At 38.4% G+C, this 20,980-nt stretch overlaps 1 protein-coding gene and 1 pseudogene across 3 annotated transcripts; both read right to left on the reverse strand.

Moving 5' to 3' along the window:
• Positions 1-7,537: 7,537 nt before the first annotated feature.
• LOC128239434 (putative nuclease HARBI1) lies at positions 7,538-15,534 on the reverse strand. Of its 3 annotated transcripts, none has more exons than XM_052956059.1 (6): positions 15,415-15,534; positions 14,848-14,987; positions 13,993-14,187; positions 13,527-13,599; positions 12,116-12,297; positions 7,538-11,779 (listed from the first exon to the last, which is right to left on the reverse strand). In XM_052956059.1, the coding sequence occupies exons 1-6, from the start codon at positions 15,478-15,480 to the stop codon at positions 11,554-11,556; spliced, it is 882 nt and encodes a 293-aa protein (XP_052812019.1). In that variant the 5' UTR covers positions 15,481-15,534; the 3' UTR covers positions 7,538-11,553. The 3 variants fall into 3 exon arrangements, with proteins under 3 accessions (XP_052812019.1, XP_052812020.1, XP_052812021.1); XM_052956060.1 differs by lacking the exon at positions 15,415-15,534 and adding an exon at positions 15,191-15,251 and having other exon boundaries at positions 7,539-11,779; XM_052956061.1 differs by lacking the exons at positions 14,848-14,987; positions 15,415-15,534 and adding an exon at positions 15,034-15,242 and having other exon boundaries at positions 7,540-11,779.
• A 918-nt stretch (positions 15,535-16,452) lies between these two features.
• On the reverse strand, positions 16,453-17,814 carry LOC128237944 (uncharacterized; annotated as a pseudogene).
• Between the last annotated feature and the right edge of the window lie 3,166 nt (positions 17,815-20,980).

Raw genomic sequence — 20,980 nt, forward strand, 5'->3', positions numbered from 1 at the left:
ATAGCGTCGACGGACCACGGGGCTAGGTCGTAACATTTATTGGTGGCAGCGGTGGGATCTGTTATTATAACAGATCCAGCGATACGAACTACGCCAGACGAAGCGGGTGGTAACATAGGACTTCACGCAAAAGGCGGGTCAGGGGTTTATCTAAGGAGTTCAAGAGTTCGCGATATGACTGATCCGAGGGACGTCGATAGTGAGGAGGTTATATTTAATAAGCCAGGGGTAGAGGACGACGCTGACGAGTATGCCACACTGGACTCCGTGTCCGAGGCCGGGTCTACAACCAACGAACCGCCAGGTGATCGTGACAAGGGGCCGTTACGTGAGGTTATGGTAGGTATCACGGGGGCCTTAAAGGATGTTGTTAGGGAGTTACAGTCCATCAAAAGAGGGATGGCTAAGGGCAATGATGGATCGGGAGAGACGGTCACATCTTGTACAAATAAAAGCAATATAAGTGAGTATAACAGTAGTAACTCAAGGAACAAGTGCAATGAAGCTAAGCATATTTCAGGTCAGGCCTGTAACGCAGATGCTTCTTCTTATGTGCGCTGGGGGACGACGTACTACGGTGCCGGCCGAGCGGAAGTGGATGCTGACCCCATGTGGGACGCGGGTAACCAGACCGGGGCGCCCTATGGCTACCACGCGACGGAGTCAACGCGATGGGATGGGTATGCGATATCCAGCTCCAGGAACACGGAAGTAGGCGGAAGTAATTGGGAAACGGACCGGATGTACCAAAGGCCATACGCTAAGCCTGATAGGACACGTGGCGTCCCCTATTTTCGCGAAAGCACTGCGAGGTACCCACCAGTTAAGTTGCCGGTGTTCACTGGTAAAGAAGACTGGACCACCTGGCTGTCGCAGTTCGAAGCCATAGCCGGACGTTTCCGCTGGTCCGAGGACGATATGCTAGACCAGCTACTGCCTAGGCTGGAGGGTGCAGCAGCACAATTCGTATTTTCACAATTAAAGCCTAACACCGTGAATGACTACAAAGAACTTATTTTTGAGCTTAATAGTAGGTTCAGGGCCGTTGAAACGCCCCGGTCATATGCCGCGATATTCAGCAGACGGACGCAACGACAGGGGGAGACGGTAGAAGAGTACGCATCGGACCTCAAGTTGCTGTATGAGAAGGCACATGGGTTCAGAGACCGGAAGACCAGGGACGAGGACCTCGTGCGGCGGTTCTTGGACGGGGTCACAGACGAGGACATGCGGTTCGAACTTGAATTTAATAAAGAACCTAGGACGGTCGATGAGGCGGTGTACTTTGCTGTCAACTGGATACAGATCATGGGACGAGACAGAGCTGACGGGAGAGGGAGTGTTCAAGCAAGGCGGGCGTACGAACCACGTTGGGACAAGCACGATGGTGGCCATTACGGACCTGAGCGGCAAAATACGGTCAGACGATTCAAGGGGCCGAACTAATGCCAGATGAGCTACAAAATTACCTACTAAAGGAATTTATAACCCGACTTGAGCGTTTAGAAGGTCGAGTGAACGCAGACCCCAAGACGAAGGTCGAGTGTTACAACTGTCATGGGCAAGGTCACTACGCACGGAAGTGCCCGGATCGGAAGGAGCGGAGGACTAAAGCAATGACCAACCGCGACCAGTACCCAAGCGAAGTCGGCGGCGATGACGGCTACACTGCAACCCGAGAGGTTCGGAACGGGTTAAGCAGATTAGACGCCATTAGTGATTCGAATTCGGCAGACACTGACGGAATCTATGACAAGGTTGGCAAAAAATACCACGATGGTCAAGGGGGACATTTAAACTTCCCGGGACCAGCCCTTGCGACCGGAGGGTGGTCCATGTAAGCGTGAAAGGTCATGACTCGGATGAGACGATCGACAACACAACTAGATTTAAGGAAGGAGAACCATGTAGCGCAGCATGGGTAAAAGGGCAAGCACCAAAATGGTACATCCAGGGATCTGTAAACGCAACACAGACGGCGTTTGTGGTGGACATTAGTGCCCCCTGTTCGGTTATTTCGAGCCGTTTATTTTTGTCTTTGGACGAGTGGAATCGTCCTGAGCTAAGGCAAGTGGACATTTGCCTGACCGGGGCATATGGTGTGCCTTTGGAGGTAAAGGGCGTTTCCACGTTGCAACTGGATATAGGTCCTGTGGTTTTCGACCATGATTTCGTTGTGGCGGACATTGGGGATGACGCCTGGATTGGTCGCGACGTATTGGTGTGCCATGGAACGGGACCGGTAGACATTCTATATAGCAAGCAAAAGTTGGTTTTCGGTGGGGCGGAGGTACCCTTGATTCAGGCCGGGAATTGTAATCTAGTTAGGCGCGTGATCGTCGACGATACAGAAATATTATCCAAGGTATATAGGCATGAATGTAAAACGGTAAATAACGGTGGAGCCCCTTTAAGTAAAAAGGGCACAAAGAAAAAGTGTGCCAAAACAAACCAGAATAAAATACGCCAACAATCTTGTTTTTCTTCGGCATCGTGCCAATCACGAGCGCACCTACTAGTAAGGGAGAGCCGTCGCCAAGGGGAACATCGCAAGCGCACGGGATGCGCGCTAGCGGTTGTCATTCCCGTTTCAAGTACAATGAAACGGTCGAAGAGGACGTCATCGAAGGGGACGAGAAGGCAGCACCATTGCCATGGATCACCACGAGGATACCGGACGACTACTGCGATTTCTGCAGTAGTTCCGTGCCGAGACCGGCTATGTATGGGGTCTCCGTGCGGATACGGGGGATGTGAGCGGCGCACCCCCTTTCACGGCCCAGGACCACCGTCAGCTCGGAGCTTCTAACTACTGACGGATCTCGACGGAAACGAAATTCAGGATTCTTATGAAGACAAATAATGAACACTTTACTAGTGATTATTTGTGAACTGATAGTGATTAACAAAAAAGTGATATTGTGCAAAGTGAAATTAATAACTATTGATAAAAGCGACGTTAATTGCAAATAAGTTTGTGTTTAAGCTTTACCGTGGCGTAATTCAATTACAGTATGGTATTAACCTTTAGCTTTGTTGATGTTTAATTGTAGGCAGCGGGAGCTTTGCCTATTTGCCAGGGGGGTATTGATATGCCCGAGCATATGTACGGTTGTGTTAGAAAAATATGCACGTACCTTATTCTTTGTATAATATGTATTATTGTTGTTATCGGTCAATGGCAAATCACACAAGAAACTAGCAACGCCCCGACATTCCAGGCGCGCCAGCCTTGTTTGAATTTTGCCACCGCCGAGTGAGCAATCATTCCACAGGGATAAAAGTTATTACAAATGCTACACAAAGCTATCTACATTTATTTTATTTAGATTTCATTGCTCACAAACCTGATAAACTTGGGTAAAGACACAGAATATCAGACGTGAATATCCTCGTGTTCATGTAGAGAAGATTGTTTATTTACTTTTTCAATAGTTCACGATCTATGACGACGCCATCTTGGATTGGCTGTCAGCCAATATTTTTGGGTCATTTGACCCAAATATATGGGTCGTTTTCGGTCGGGTCATTTTCGGTCGGGTCATATGACCATGATTTTCGGTCATTTGACCATGTGTGTATATAAGGCGGGTTTTCCAGAATCGAGAGGAGACGCAACTTGGACATAGCTTGAAGCACATCCCGTACGATTCGCCCTCGGACGTTTCGTCCATTTTGGCATTTGGTTTTGACATTTAACTGGAAATAGAAAGCGATAACAATTGAAACGATTTTTATTATTTGTCTCCTTGATAAAATCCAAAAAGAATTATATAGGAAATTCGCGGAAAATTAATGTTTAAAGGACTTATAAAATTCAACACGATGATATAGCGTTTTCCTGTGTCTACCCAGCGATTGCATTCTGTACCTTTTCTTCTTTTGATGTTTAAATGATGATTTATTCCGCTGGTGTACTGTTTTCCAACGTTTATTAAACTTGTAAACATCGATTTGAGTTGTCTTCCCGGTGAACTAGTTTTTGACACGCAATGGTTAGACTGCCATTGAGAGGTTTCGCTACCAGTACCTGAGGGGCAGTCACGAGGGGAACACTTCAAATACTTGGTCACCCTAAAAGGGACAGTTGATAGCGTCGACGGACCACGGGGCTAGGTCGTAACAATATTTTGTTGCTGGTTAATACCAATAAAGCCAAGTGGTGTATAACCCTTTTTAACAAATACAGAGACGATAAATTACCAATACACTTTGTTTATCATTTAAGTAAGACCACAGGAGGGATTAAATGTATCCAAAGTCCTGACACCACTTGTGTAATTTCCGATCCAAACACAACAGCTAAATTCCTTACTAGCGAAGGTAGGTTAAGAATTAAAGCATTGGCGGAGTTATCCGGCCATTACAGATATGCATTGTACAATACGGCAGAAAATAATTCAACCGTCTTTGTTTATGTTTTCAGAACTTTAAACATATTAATCATTGTGGTCAAATGATCAATGACGTCATTCCGCTCTTTTATGACAAACGATCAAAACACGTGCCAAAACTGTATTTGTTTTGTGCTCAACTAAATGGAATAAAGAGTGTATTCACTATTCTATTCTTCTTTACGGGTACCCGCGTGAAATTGAAGATTGGGTATTTGTTATTTAGAACTATTTGCTTTCCTGTCCTTCCCATCCTAGAGCTAATTGCATGAACATGATAAGAACATGAATTTCCTGATTGAGACCATGCAACCCAAATAAACATAATATCAACAATTTTATCGAAAGCCGAAAAACGATTGCCTTCTTTTAATAAGTCAGGCCCAGAATTAAAATTAACACTCAGTTGATATTATAATAATACACGTTAATGTTGGATTGCATATCTATGTAAAAGGATTTTGGCATACTATACGTGATGTATATTTTCTACCAATTTCAAACATAAATTTTGTCATCATTTTACAGGGCTCGTGCAAACATACTGGAGCTCTAGTCCTAGTCAGGATATGTGGACGCTACGTTGCTTAAACCAAGAAGAAATAAAAAAGCTCACATACTGCGCACTTTTTGATATATATGACATAGCACTCATTGTACCACCTCTCCCCCTAAACTTATCATTACCCACGGTGCTAAAAGACCTAGCCAGACTGGGTTGGAGTATGGCGACAAGAACTTCAATTGGTTCCTCGTATTAGTGATGTCAACACGTATGAACAGTTTCTGTCTGTCAAGTAAATTCCATTTTGCCGCTTTCTTGTTTTGTTTAGTTAATGCCAACGCATAATAAAAAACGCCGCCCTTACGGTCCACACACAGCCACTAACAAAAAAGTAGGAAAAAAGTAGGTTTTCTGACAGAAAAGAAGGAAATAGTAGGAATATTTTTTTACAAAAAAGTAGGAAAGGTAGGAATATCTTTGGTTGAATATGTAATTATTAATTGCTATTAACTTACCTTGACGAGATGTTTTTAATGCAAAATCAGACCATTCTATATGCCACATTGAATATTTTAGTGAATGATGCTTGGTCGGTTTCTGTTGCTGAACTGTGTGGGTAAAAAGATGATGCACGTCAAAGTGGAACATGTTGCCACACCTTTCAACAACAGAAACCAGCCATTTTGACATCTTTTGTTCATTTTCTGCAAATAAAATTAGCACAAAGATCAAACTAATATTTTTGCGGATTTTTTTTTTTTCAAAAAAGGAGGAATAGTAGGAGTTTTTTAGAAAAAAGTAGGATAAATAGGAAGCTGTTAAAAAAGTAGGAAGAAGTAGGAACGTTGGAAGGCCTACGTTTGCCTTTAAGAATTTAATAATAAATGTGTTCAAGCAGATCAATAGAATTTGATTATTTAGTCAAAACATTACTTGAGCCGCGTCGTGCGAATTTAGACCTTCGGACATTTTTTGCATATTTTGAGGTTTTACATTAGTAAGAAAGCTAGATAACTTCTGAAAACAAATCTGTTTATCTGAAATATACAGATTTATAGTTCGTGTTTTTTTAATCCGCGTCGACAAGAAAGCGAGCGTCACGACGTTGGAATGACGTTGTTATATAAACAACATAACGTCCTATGGTTTTAAAGAAACAAGGGTGCGTTTCAGGTAGATTTTACGATCTGCCATTATCGTAAATTTACGATCAAAATAACGACCAACTTAACGATAATCATGAAGGCGTTTCAGAAACGTATCGTAAACCGCCCGGTCGTTCGTTATATTTTACGATCGAAGTTCACACTGAATCCGAGTGACACAGTCTGTTTTAACCACGTGACCTATTATATGCGCACCTGTTTACTGAAACATGGTAAGTAAAACAGTGTTTTCCCATAAAAATAAGGTCTGTAGTGTATAGCAATATTTTATGATTTTATAATTATATATTTATAATTAAAATATGTAATTATGTCTCACAAAAAGTGTTTTAATAGTAAAAAAACAATGAAAAACTAGCAAATGGGCGTGTCCTTACATCTGCATCACGTGTTATTTTAGGCGATCCTGTGGGCGTTCCTTCAGCGTTTGTTTGTAAACAGTGCATACATGTGCAAAACTTGCTAGAAAATGGAACTTAATGTTAAACGGCGCAGAAACAAAAAGTGGAATGCGGAGGAGATGTGTGCAGTTGCAGACCACGTGAGCGACAATTATTTTGGTAATTTACTGAGATTATTAACCGTTTTCTTAATGGGAATTTCCTGATGAAAAGTAATCATTTGTACCTTAATTAGTAATGCATAGTTAATAAAAATGATTAATTATCTAATACAGAGTTAATTCGATGGGAAACTGTAGGGACCGTGACGAGGTGTATCGGAAGTGGGTTGACATGAAGGTATTTAATTATTTATAATTAACAGGTATTTTCAATCAAATTTCACATGAGCTGATATGCTTTCCAAAAGTAACATTAATGTCTTAGTTACTAGCAACAAGTCAATAATTTAAACCATTGACAGCCAAAAAACAACACTAAAGGTAACAGTTTATATCAGGGGCTGATCCCGGATTCGAAGTATGAGGGGGCATAACTTAGGGGCGTGCCCTTTTTATTTGCGCCCCTCCCCAAGAAACGGAATTGATTTGGTTAAACTTGTTGGCATGGGGTATGGGGGTTCTCCCATGAGAAAATTCTAGTCAGAAATGGTTCATATATAAAAAGTAAACTTGGACGATTTTAGTGAGGGGGGCGGGGTGTCAACGGGTGCGCCCCCCTCCCCCCTATTGAATCCGCTAGTGTACATAAATTATGCCAATTAATCTAAAACGTTCATTATTTATATATATTTTGATTATGATACTTGTTTAATGTCAACAATTGGTGGAGTTTTTTTTACCAGAATTTATTAATGATGATGCCAACTGGTACATTAAGCATTGTTGCATGTATTGCAATAACCGCTTTTGACCTTTTTACACCCTAAGAGCCTAACCAAAAAGAAGCTGGTTGAGCAGGTAAAAGACAGGAACCTCACAGGTGGGGGGCAAGGCAGGAAAGACCTTCAACTCTTCAGCTGGGAAGAAAAGGTATTGTATAACAAAACAAAGTCTAGAAATAAAATTGAATTATAACTACAAACTTTAAAGGATTGGATGGTTTTTAATGGGTTCCCTATGTATAAATGATTTTTACAGATAAATAAAATATATGTCAATATGGAAGGAAATTAAGAAATGCTACGACAGTTTAAAGTCCTGATTATACAAACTAACATAATAATGTCTAAATCGTTTGTCACTTTGTAGATTGCATCAGTCATTCCCAGAGAAAGTGTATATGGGCTGACCACTCCAACGGAGAATGACACTTTCAGAGGTATAGCTAATAATGCATTTTGGGAAATAATTTATTTGTTTTACCAGTGATTTTTTCGGTGCAATTTACTGCCTTTTCCTTTTAATTTTTTTTCCAAAATTATAACTGTTTGCCAATTTGATAAAAACATATTACTTTAATGAATAAAAATACAATTAATGTCCTGAAAAATAAACACATTATTGACCAGACATACTCTTTTAGAGCAAAGTGTATCCATGAAATAGTAAAAACAAAATTAATATACTTGTAGTTACATGAGTTATTTTGGCCTGATATTGTTAAATTTCCCAATGATGATTTTTTTCTCCAAATATGCAAGACACAGGCAGTGGACATTATTTCAAAAAAAAAAATCACTGTTTACATTCACTATCTTAAATCACATTTTTCTGTGTTATTCTGAGTTTAAATAGCAATAAAAACCATGAATTATAACACATCCATATACCACTCTTTTGATAGTGCATATTTTATGTACATGTATAAGGGATAAATAACGTATTGTTATAAGAACAATGACATATGGAATTCAAACAATACAGGGAATATACTAAAGATGTTAACAAAATACATGTACATATTTTCATTTGCAGATACAACACAGCGTTCCACAGCAAAACCAGATCTTCTGGTTCGTACAGGTATAACTTTAACTCAAAAGATATGTTTTTGGTAACATTTCACTGTTTAAATCAGTAAAATATCATTTTTATTTCACTTATTAACATGCATAAAACACTTAAATATATTTCAAGAATTTTTTTTATATTACTTTTGAATTTCAGAAGCAGATATATACCTAGACAAGCTGTTGACCGAAAATATTGAAAAGTCCAGTGTGCAGTCCCGTTCGTATGAAACTGATAAATCTGGTATGAAACTAGTTAAACCAAATGTTAACAATTTGTCATAACAGTATTTGATACCCCCAATATATAGTGATTTTACTTTATTGCATTGAGTCATATTACTTTCAGTTAATATTTAAAAAAAATGTACGGTGCATTTAGAGATGGGCTTCATGACATACTATATAATCATTATCATGAGCTCCCACACATTGTTTTGTTTTAACTGGAAACAATTAGCAATGTATATAATCCTTTATGTTTGGGTAATTTATGTAACTTATGATGACACCTTATTCCAGTCACACCCAGTACCAGTACAATGCCAGACAGAACACCAAATGATGAAGTGTCTATGTGTATGTATCAATAACTTAGATAACATAGACTTTTAACAATAAATAACCATGGCAGAATTCAAACACAACTTTATATACATTTCACATATAAGTGCTATTTATCTCCAATAAAGATCTTTGAACAAAAGAAGTACATCAGTATATTAAAATCACAAAGTCACATGGGCAAGTTACAACAGTAAATGATGATTCACATAGTCACATGTGTAAGAATGTGCTTAATGCAACTGTTTTTCTCATTTTTTTTATACATATCAGGGAAATATATGCTGAAATGTAATTAATACATTTGTTCTTAATATCTAGCATGTGTGGAAGCTCCTCCCGTGAAAAGGAAGATGGAGGTGAAACGGAAAGGTAGGTATTTTTGTTAGAAGTTTGATTAACCTATAACAATTAATTGCATTTTGTTAAGATTATAATAAACAAGAGCTGTTGTAAGACAGCGCGCTCGACTACGCCGCTTTGACTTAGAAGTGAATAAAATAATGTAATATTACCAAGTTTGGTCTCTTCATGTCAAACCTTACTAAAATTATTAGATACATAAGGTGACTTTGATGCTGACATCACACCAGCCCGCCTGAACAATGAAGCAAGTCATTAAAATAACTTGGTTTCCCTTTATGAAAATGTGGTTAAGAATATAAAAATGTGCCTTTCAAAAGAAAAAAAAAAAAAAAGTAACTTAAAATATCAAGGGCCATAATTTGTAGTAAGGACTAAAATGGACATATGTTCCTTGTAAGATGGCCGTAAATAATTCTGAATTTTATTATGTTCATTGAATGAAAGGTATATAAGTTTTTTTATTAAAATCCCAACTTGCCCTAACTTTAACTTGCCTAAAACTTTATCCTAAGCCAATCAGGGGCCATAACTTGTATTAAGGATATGAAGTTATGTAACCTCATTGTGTGATGGTCCTGAACAACAGTGTGAAATATTAAGTCAATTGAACCAAGGGCATAGAAATTATTAATAAATATCCCAACCTACCCTAAAACTTTAAACTAAGTTCCATAGTCAATCAGGGGCCGTAATCTTTGTAAAGAATACTATTGAGTTATCTAACCTCATTATGTGATGGCCCTGAACAACTGTGTGAAGTATAAAGTCAATTGAATGAAGGGTATTATACTTATAAGTAAAAATCCCAACTTTCCCTAAACCTTTAACTGGACGCTGGGGCGAGTAGTATAGCCCCCCTTATTCTTCGAGCTGAAAATCACCAAAACACTGTTTATTTCCATTATTATAAGAAGCTAATTATTTGGGTCATAAAACATCTTTTTCCCACATTTTTATAATAACCCGATTTGAAACTTTCTTTTACAGAGAATAACATTGTGAGAAAAAGGCAAAGAGGTATCATATTTACTTTTAAATATTTTAACTACTCATACAAGAACATCATTTGAATACCTTAAACAATTTGTGAGTCATCGTCAGGGTTAAATTTTCGAACCATAACTTATTAAAAATGAACTTGTTCTGTAATCATCAGAATGGTTAGTTGTAATTCCATTCTTAATTGTAATTACTGTTTGTAAGTCATTTCCAAACGTTGTGCATATAACAGGGAATTTGATTGTATGATTATACACAGAGTCAAAACTGTTTCATCTAGTGTGCAATTCTGTTTATTTGTAGCTGCATGTACCTGCAGTGCAGAACTTATGGATGTTGAGAGGGGCATCTTGCAAGAGAGCAAGAATAGAAATGAACTGCTGAAAGAATTAAATTCGAAAATGGACGCCATGCTGGCAATAAAACAGGAGAAAATGAGAATTTTAAAGGAGTCGCACTTGTTGACTAATGATGACTCTTTTGTTTACATATAAACACTCAAACTTTATTCTGACAATAATTCATGTTAGTCTGTCTCATTCAGGGTCCATATGCACCCATGTCTCAAGTTTAAAACTAATTAAGCTCTGAATGCTGATTTTTTTTTTACTTATTCAAAATAACTGTAATGTAAAACATTTTGAACGAATATCTCTTTACAGTACAACAGATTATCTTGTACAGATGCAATTTTTATCATTTCTTTTCTTGTATTAACATTATTACAACTGAATTAAATCAGAGTATTTAACTTACACTAAATTTCTTAATGAATATGGGCCAAAACTCTATCAGTCGGTGATATATTTGGTTAATGTAATTAAAAAGTTTATATTTATGTACCTAGATGTTATTTATGTGTGTTATTTTGTTTTTTATTGCAATTATTGTTAACATTTTATAGAAAAGTCATTAACAGTTGTTCCTTCAGAAGTGTTCATTATTGTAAATATTAATATTTGAAATCATAATTGACTGATGAACGTATGTAAATACAGTCCACTAAACTACTTTGTTGTTGTGAAAAAGTGAACAAAAGGTATAAAGCTTTCAAGTATCTATGTAAGTTAAGGTTGTGACACTGGAAAATAAGCAAACTTTGAGATATATGAATGGTTTTGCTTTGCCAAACAAGGAGTAGCATAATATGTAATAAGCAGTTACCAAAAACATTTTTAAAAAAATGTTGACATTTTAAAAAAAAATGTTATCTCGAGAAAAGTTGGGTGAGTTCATTTCGCCTTTGTATTCCTCCTCTTCCACATTCATGTATGAATTCACCAGGCGTTTGGCTGTCATCATTGTCTGATGAAATGTCCGGAAGAGGCAGCCCTCTTTCCAAGCACAGATTGTGCAGCTTGAAACAACACAATATTATATTTGCCGACTTCTCTGGGGCGAATGGCAGACACCCACCGCTCTTGCTGAGACATCTGAAATGGCATTAGTTAATCGCTTATAAATGGAATTGTATTCAGGATGTTATGTCTTTCTGGGGCTAAAATCTGTCAATTGACACAACAATGAAATTTAAATGTTCAAGGACCAAATCTGACGAAGAAAATTAGATATAACGCCCGCTTATTAGATATGTACAAAGGAATTATCCTGTTGTCTGGAGTTCATCATTGTACAATCATCTATTACCAAGAACTAATGCGTTTGATTCCTAGCTTTTGTGGATATAAGTTTGGGAAGTCATCACCAAGTCTTACGATTTGTCTCCAGCCAATATAATCTTAACAATCAGACAACCATGATGTACTCACCGAAATCTTGCCTTCAGCACGCCAAACGAGCGCTCAACTACTACTCGGCCCCTTTTATGGGCCTTGTTGAAGCGTTCCTCTGCAGGAGATCCTGGATGTAGGTACGGTGTCATCAAAAAGGGTTTCAATGGGTATCCACTGTCTCCTAATAGGTGGCCGATGTTTGTTGCCTCAAGATGCTCCTTCAATACAGACACAAAGGTTTTAATGTTACTATCAAATAGACATAGCAAAAGTTATGTAAATTTTAATAACATATGTAAAGCCTAACACTACAACCTTTCATATACATCCTAGTAAGACCAATATAATGTTGAAATGATCTGACTGTTTTTGCTGCAATTATTTCAACAGTAAAGTGATTATAACCTGCCTTTTGTATGACGGACAGATAAGGTAAGAAAAGTTTGGTTACGGTTACATCCTTAACGGGATAACCATTTGTCTAATATAAGTGAGAGTAAGTTGTTAATTTCCAAATTTATCTATATTTAAACTTAAATAACATTTCTTTAAAAGTTACATATTTCATTGGCAAAGATTTTCTGTTTCAAAAATAAAAAGTGTGCTGGTTTGACCAAGGGAAAGGAAATACAATGGATTTTAAAAGTAGTTCTGAAATTTCATATTTTCACTCCTTTTTTGCAGTGAAAATTGATATTTTCTCTGTTGTTATTTCACTGATATTTACTCCATATTGCATCACAAAGCATGAAAGAAAAACATTGGGTTTGGTAACCCGAACGAAATGTTTATCTTTTAGGCCTAAGTTTTGCTTTCATTTATTTGGTACCTCAGAAACATCTTGCGGTTTGATCAAAGGTTCCTGATGGACCATGCTGTTTCGGTGATTGGGATGACTCATGATTTAAAAAAAAAGATGTACATATAACAAGTTCATGAAATAAACAATTGGAGTGTTTTGATAAATAATTTGAAATGAAAAGCAAACGAACATGAGTATATGAAACACACACATGCTTTGTTTTGCTCAACATTATGCCAAAAAGCAAAGACAGGTAAGAGGCGGGATTTTTTTAGGGTGAATCATTTAACAAAAGTCAATGATTACTTAGCAACCCCATCCCCAATCATGTAAGTCATTTGCAAGTGCCATATTGGAAATATGTACACATCACAACTAACATGAGTATAATAGTACACACATGCTTTGTTTATTTGTGTTACTAATATGAACATAGTTCTCGAGTATATACATTTATTTTAGTATACGCCTTACTGAAACGACCATGAAAATGAAATGGAAATATCAGATTTTAACCTTGTGACATTATACCAATGTGAAGAATTACCAATGGAAGGGGGGGGGGGGGGCTATAACAACTTCCCCAATTCAGTAGCTATAAGCATATCTTATACACTTAACAAAGTAATGCAGTTTTAAATGTACCTTCAATGCGCAATTATCAAACACCATTGCATCATGTGAAGCGCCTGGCCATCGACAAACTACATCCGTGAAACTGTAAAGTGAATTATTCATAAATTCAGAAATGTATGCTTCAAAAATAAATAAAACTTTATTAATCTGGCTTGATTTTATTTCGGAATGGTGGAAATAGGACAAAAAAGGATGCAATGACAATGCCTAGATTGCAGTAGTTCAAAATAGTACTAAATAGGTAATCTGAAGAATAGCTTTGTCATGGAGAATCATCAAACTTTTAACATTATATTATATTCTTATAAAAAGTACTTTTAACTTGCTATTTTGAAACAATAACAAACCTGTAAAACCATATGGTGCTTTTGAAAAAAATAAATAACTAATACATACGAGTATTTAAACCAATAATTTACATACAAATATTGGTAAAATGTTCATAAGCAAAAAATGTAAAGCCAAATTTTCAAACCGCATGTCAGCATCTGCTACGGCTTGTACATTTAATGCATGGCATCCCTTCCTTGAAACAAAGGCCTCTTCATTTTGTTTAGGGGCGATGATTGGCACTAAAGTGCCATCAACGGCCCCAAGGCAGTTGGGCAGTCCACAGCTGCGCTGAAACATGACCTTTGTATGAAGAATATCTTCATTGGTTCTTGGAAATCTGAAAAAATAATATAATGCTGAAAATAATAAAGCGTGCTTTGATCAAAATTGTTTAAGTTTGACCATCCATATTCGGTTCCATCCAAGTATCTGACAATTGATCGTACAATCTAATTCTGACAATAACTTAATTGCAGTTTTGTACAACAGTCAATTGTTACCACGCCCCCCCCCCCCAGATCCGGGGGTATACAGGGGATAGCCGGGAAAATGGGCCGTGTTTAAATTCACAGGATGCCCCGCCATGCCGGGTGAATGCGGTGGTTTTGTCATCGCTTTAAATATAGCGGGAAATGGACCTTACCTAGGGTCCCTGTGGTGCGGGGGCATTTGGCAGGATGTTTCAATCGGTTCCTCCCCGCTGTTGGCTGGACTGAAAGTCAAAGTCCCCGCTATTCCCATGGCATGGGGGTGCCATGGTTACAATTGACTGGTGCATTGTTATTGTAAACATTAATTATGACAACATCCATTGAATTTACTGTCGCCAATTTCAGGGCCAACTGATCATTTTAATTACAATCCATCATTGAAACATCAATACCGTGTAACTGAACACTGAACTATCATCAGCCATGCATTTGAATCACCATTACTTTTGAATGAAAAAGTGTGATTGGCATACAAATCAAAATTGAAAACCCCAACTGAATAATACCTTATATTGTGTAGCCGTTTGTTTATGCTTGTCACAACATTATGAATAATTCTACACACACTAGATCGCGAGACCCCATGAACGTCGCCTGTCTCGGAATAAAAATCTCCCTTTGCCATGTATCGTAGAGTTACTAGCACCTAAAAAATGAAATAAAAAGTATCATTTAATAATAACTGTACTCACTTGAGTTTCTTCATGTACAAGTTACTTCCGTAAACACCGTAATACCATTGTCATCATTTGTATGGTTTACATTTAGTCACAACAATTTCCATACACAATAGTGCATCTATAAACTCTTTAAAATGAACGGTCATTAAATTTTGTTGTTTCGTTATACCACTAATGTCTCGTAGTCAAATTGACAGATGTTACATGACCAGTGTTTCGGTGTTCGGCCATCTTTCAATAAACGGAAGTTATGCCTATTGGCTAGTTATTTATAGACAGAAAACTCAACAATGTATACACAGTGGAAAGATGCACGCAAAAATTTCACTTTACCATACGTGAGGTGTTATAACTATGATATTTTTCAGACTTCCAACTTAACCCTCTATTTACCTGTGTTTCGGGGTCGATACTCCTGCCTCTTCCTGACTTTCTTATGTCACCTCCTATCAAACGCATTAAATACACGATACTTTCTCTATCGAGACGATACCTGCTCTCAATATCAGTATCTCTCAGGTTATTTAGCGTTAATCGCTCTCGGTAAATCCTATCAACAGCATTTCTCCTTTTGTGTAAATTCAGAATGCCAATGGCCGCCATCTTGATCGTTAAGCTAACGAGCGCCTCTTACCGGTCGTAGGTTTACGATCAGAATTAACGATAAAGCAGGTGCACGTTGCGTCTCTGAAACGGTACGGATCGGTAATTTTGGTCGTACTACCAAAATCAGCTAACGATCGCCTTAACGATCGTCTCTGAAACGCACCCCAAGTCTTGTAAATGATTAACGTCAATTTTATTTTTTAGCTGACGTTCTTGTAATATGAATAAAAACTAAAATAAAATTTAAATACATTGTCGATGAAGTCTTAAATAATAAAAACAACTACATATCTAACAATGTGCTTTCAAAAATATACATGACAAGTTATGTAATAAATATATATGTAAGTATGTAAGTATTTTTCAAATAGCCGTAATCACTCGTCATTACGAAACAAATGGCTTTGAAATCAAACAAGCTGTCAAACTATTCTTCGGGACACGTTGAATCACTGCACGCTGGTCACACATACTGGCGTACGTGCATCCTTAGGTAACGTCGTCTTTCTGCAGTAAGACCGGCCGGCGTTACTGTGTTTGGCATTCCCTGAGGTAAAACAGCGGCCCGTTTCATGAGCTGCACCCTTCCTTCTGGCTCTCCGGATTTCCATTTTATATAAACTGCGGAAGAGTCGGCCTTGCAGAAACGGAACGAGTGGTATTTTTGAATACCTCGAACCGGCAAAAAATCGAGCTGTAGGTATGACTTCCAGTCTAATCTGCAATTTGTTTGTTTCTGTTTAATTATTGAGATACTAAGATAATAGTGTTATTCATACTTATTAAAACAAATAGGTGTAAGTGTTTTAGTAGAGAAAGTAACAATTAAAAGTACCAAGCCCAGTTCTCAGAGCCGTCTGTCTTCTTGTAAAGCGCGGGAACGTTGCTTTTGGAAGATTTGTTGACTACCTCCGCAAGCTGCGCAAGGCTGTCCACATCGCACCGTCGGAATAGTTTTTTGATGTTGGCAAACCCGCTATCTACCAGGCACCTAATGCATTTGCATGAAAATAAATATGAACCGTTCATTTAACAGCACTTGAGCTAAATTTTTAGACACAAAAAGAGTTGTAAACAAAATCATCTCAAGAAGTTTTTCGTCGAGGCAGAAACATCGTACCGTTTATTTCCATTTTTTATAATTGTTTTTCAAAAAACAAAGTTAACTGTTTTACCTTGTATGACCTGGTATTTACATGAGTAGCAGTATTTCCTCGGCAGCCCCATTTGAATCCTCCAACTCAGGTATGCCAGTACGTACCGGTTCTTATTTTGTCCTGAAGCATTATACATACGCACGTAAGCATTTATTTAACTACAGTTAACAATAAAAGATAAGCTAATCATACACTCGGTATGTGTGTTACACTATTACTTTTAACTTTACGATTACCATCAATATACGTCTCTTATAATTACTGAAAATGAATGAAAAGCCATGTTCATATTATATTTGTACGTTTCACATTGTATTTATTGGTTACCCCCACAATTATCTGCGTGGATGACACAGCGACTCTCACCAAAACCCTGCTGTTGCAGACAGTCGTGCAGCATGCTTATAACTGAATTCGGTCCATGCGTTCCTGTTTCGTCCGGCACTGCGATTTATATTAATACAGATAACGATATATAGATATGATGATGATATTTATGATGTGAGAGTAATGACGACTATGATGATGATGATGATGATGATGATGATGTGATGCGGATGATGATGATGCTGATGATGATATTGATGATGTGATGGTAACGACAACTATGACGATGACGATTATCAATATTACTATTATTATTACTATTATTATTATTTATTTTTTATCATTATTTTCATTATCATTAGTATTAATATTATTACAATTATTATAATTGTTATGATTATTATTATTATTATTTAAATTAAGCAGAAATGGACCTAAAGTTATTACCAATCGACTGGTCTTCGTCAATGAGAAAGTTGAACTGTTTTCCTGTGCTGTCGATTCTAACCCCAAATATGTGCACGTTTCGACCAGTGATACAGCGGTCCCATTTGACGACTGTGGTGTGGTATTGTAACATTTTGGCTATAGTCAAAAGTGTAGTGCACATGCACTAGCTCCGGACAGCTGAGCACCGGAACTGGACCAATGGCCCGGACGTGCGAGGACATTTCGTCTGCGGCTTCTTTTAGTGTCTCCCTGTACACCTCTCTTTCCCTACGTGCGACCTATAATCATATTTAAAATACAAGCATTACTTTCGTATTTATTAATAAATTATTCGTTGAACTGTTCATTTTCAGTGTCGATTACGTTGTTTATCTTTCTTCATATATGTAACAGACGGACTTTTATTTCTTATAAAATAAATTGAGTTTGGAAAGTTGATACTTGATTTAAACTCTATTTTTATTACCCTTTATAATATTAGTTTGACTATTTAAACGTGAGATACCTCCACATGCTCTAGGAACGCAGATGATGCATCCAACTTGTCCTGTTCTAGGACGGCGTCAACTATTTTCTTCCGTAGTAGTTCGCACGTTTGGCAAACATCGTCACGAGGACCACTTATCCTTATGCCTTAGAAGCTGGTGATGCCCAACTTTCTTGTACCGGCTTTATCGGCCTCTTCCTGATATGTTTTGTGAAGGCCAATTTTATGTTGTCCGATGGTAAATAGATAGCCGCTTCACCATCGCTGCCGCAGGCTGAAGGAGACCATCTGTTTCTGCAGTCTTAAGAAGGAAGTTAACCACAAACCTAACATCGTCATATCTAATTGCATTGTGGGGCTTTCTCCCGGTGTTTCCATGCACTCTTGGAACGGGCCCATTTTCGTTCAGATGCTCCTGAATAGTTCTTAATGTTTTTAGTTTGAGATCGAATATATCGGCAAAAGCCAACTTGCATACGTTTCGCAAATCGTAAACATATCTGTATCTTATTCTCTTTCTTTTTCCACCCTTAGTATTTTCATGAGCAAATTTTTGCAAAGACCCCATAACGTATAAATCCTTTTCAGATTTTTCCATTTCTCGCACTGAAAGGATATGCTCTTGAATTCTGTCTAAATCAAACAGACTCATGTAGGTTGTTTTACACCTGCAGTCGTCGGTATTCATATATTCATCCGGTGCTTGCATGCTTTCGTCATTGTCGTCACACATGGAACCCGACAGAAAATCTTTTATCCTGGTATCCAAACGAGAAAGCTCACCATCCTCATCCGTTCCCTCTACAACATCCCAACCAATGTCTTCTCTTTGTGTGCCATCCCTGCTCGTTATGCTCGGGCGCAGATGTGGACTCACGTATTGAAACGGTTTCAATACTATAGGTTCCCAGGAGTGAGTCCAATTCCTAGTTTTGAAATAAAATATGTAAAATATAAGAACAAAGTATAATAATAGATCACCTATATTATTCATGCAGCTTACAAATTGAAAACATACTTTATGAAAAAGACATATTAATCCCCGTCACTCATAGTTAACGTGTTAACACAGTAATTAAACAAGAGATGTTTGTCAAACATTATGCCCCCCCTGAGCGCCATGTTGTCAGGATTATATGGACAATTGAATGAAATATGCATGGACCGAAATGACAGCTGATTTGTTGCTGTTTTAAGATTATGACCATTAAAGTGTGAGGATAAAGTGTGTTATGACCGTCATGACCTTTGACTCTATGAACTCAAAATCCAGAGTCATCAGCTGGTCACCAGAAACCTAAATGTCAAATTTGAGGGCCATGGGTGCAGGCATTGTCAAGTTATCCCAAGACAAGTTTTTTTTCGTTCAAGGTCACTGTGACCTTGACCTTTGACCCGATGACCACTTAAATCACAAGGGGTCATCTACAAGTCAGATGCAACTCCAAGTTAAGTTTGAAGGCCATTGGTTCAGGCATTGTTGAGTTATCACTCGGACAACCTTTTACCATTCAAGATCACTGTGACCTTGACCTTTGGCTCTATGAATCTTAAATCAATAAGGGTGATCTACTGGTCAGGCTTAACATCCATGTCAAGTTTAATGATCATAGGTTCAGGCATTGTTGAGATATCAGTGGGGGAAGATTTGTTAACTCTTTTGCGTTAAAGGTTACTGTGACATTGACCTTGGCCTGATGACCCCCAAAGTCGATTGGGGTCATCTACTGGGCAGGCCCAACCTTCATGTCAAGTTTGATGACCATAGGTCCAAGAATTGTCGAGTTTGCTTTCAAGGTCACTGTGATCTTGACCTTTGACCCCTAAAATCAATAAGGGCCATCTACTGGTCAGGCCCAACATCCATGTCAAGTTTGAGGGCCATGGGTGCAGGCATTGTTGAGTTATTACTTGGACAACCTTTTATCATTCAAGGTCACTGTGACCTTGACCTTTGGCCCAATGACCCCTAAAATTAATAGGGACAATCTTCTGGCCGGGCTCAACCTCCAAATCAAGTTTGAGGGCCATGGGTGCAGCCATTGTCAAGTTATCACTCGGATAACCTTTTACCATTCCAGGTCACTGTGACCTTGACCTTTGGCCCAATGACCCCTTAAATCAATAGGGACCATCTTCTGGCCAGGCCCAATCTCCAAGTCAAGTTTGAGGGCCATGGGTGCAGGCATTGTCGAGTTATCACTCGGACAACATTTTACCTATCCAGGTCACTGTGACCTTGACCTTTGGCCAGATGACCCCCAATAACCATAGGGGTCATCTCCTGGTCAGGCCAATTCTCCAAGTCAAGTTTGAGGGCCATGGGTGCAGGCATTGTTGAGTTATCAATCGGACAACCTTTTACCATTCAAGGTCACTGTGCCCTTGACCTTTGGCCCAATGACCCCCAAAAACAATAGGGGTCATCTACTGGTCAGGCCAAACCTCCAAGTCAAGTTTGAGGGCCATGGGTGCAGGCATTGTCACGTTATCACTCAGACAACCTTTTACCATTCAAGGTCACTGTGACCTTGACCTTTGGTCTGATGACCCCCAAAAACAATAGGGGTCATCTCCTGGTCAGGCCCAACCTCCATGTCAAGTTTGAGGGCCATGGGTGCAGGCATTGTTGAGTTATCACTCGGACAAGCTTTAAAATTATTTTACCATTAAAGGTCACTGTGACCTTGACCTTTGACCCGATGACCCCCAAAATCAATAGGGGTCATCTACTGGTCAGGCCCAACCTTCATGTGAAGTTTGATGACCATACGTCTAGGAAATGTTGAGTTATCACTCGGACAAGCTTTGGTCTACCGACGGACCGACCGACCGACCGACCGACCGACATACCGACATGCCCTTGCAAAGCAATATACCCCTCTTCTTCGAAGGGGGGCATAATAATACTTCTAAATATAGATTTTCAGCG

Source organism: Mya arenaria, chromosome 6 (assembly GCF_026914265.1).
Source record: "Mya arenaria isolate MELC-2E11 chromosome 6, ASM2691426v1".
Lineage (NCBI taxonomy): Eukaryota > Metazoa > Mollusca > Bivalvia > Myida > Myidae > Mya > Mya arenaria.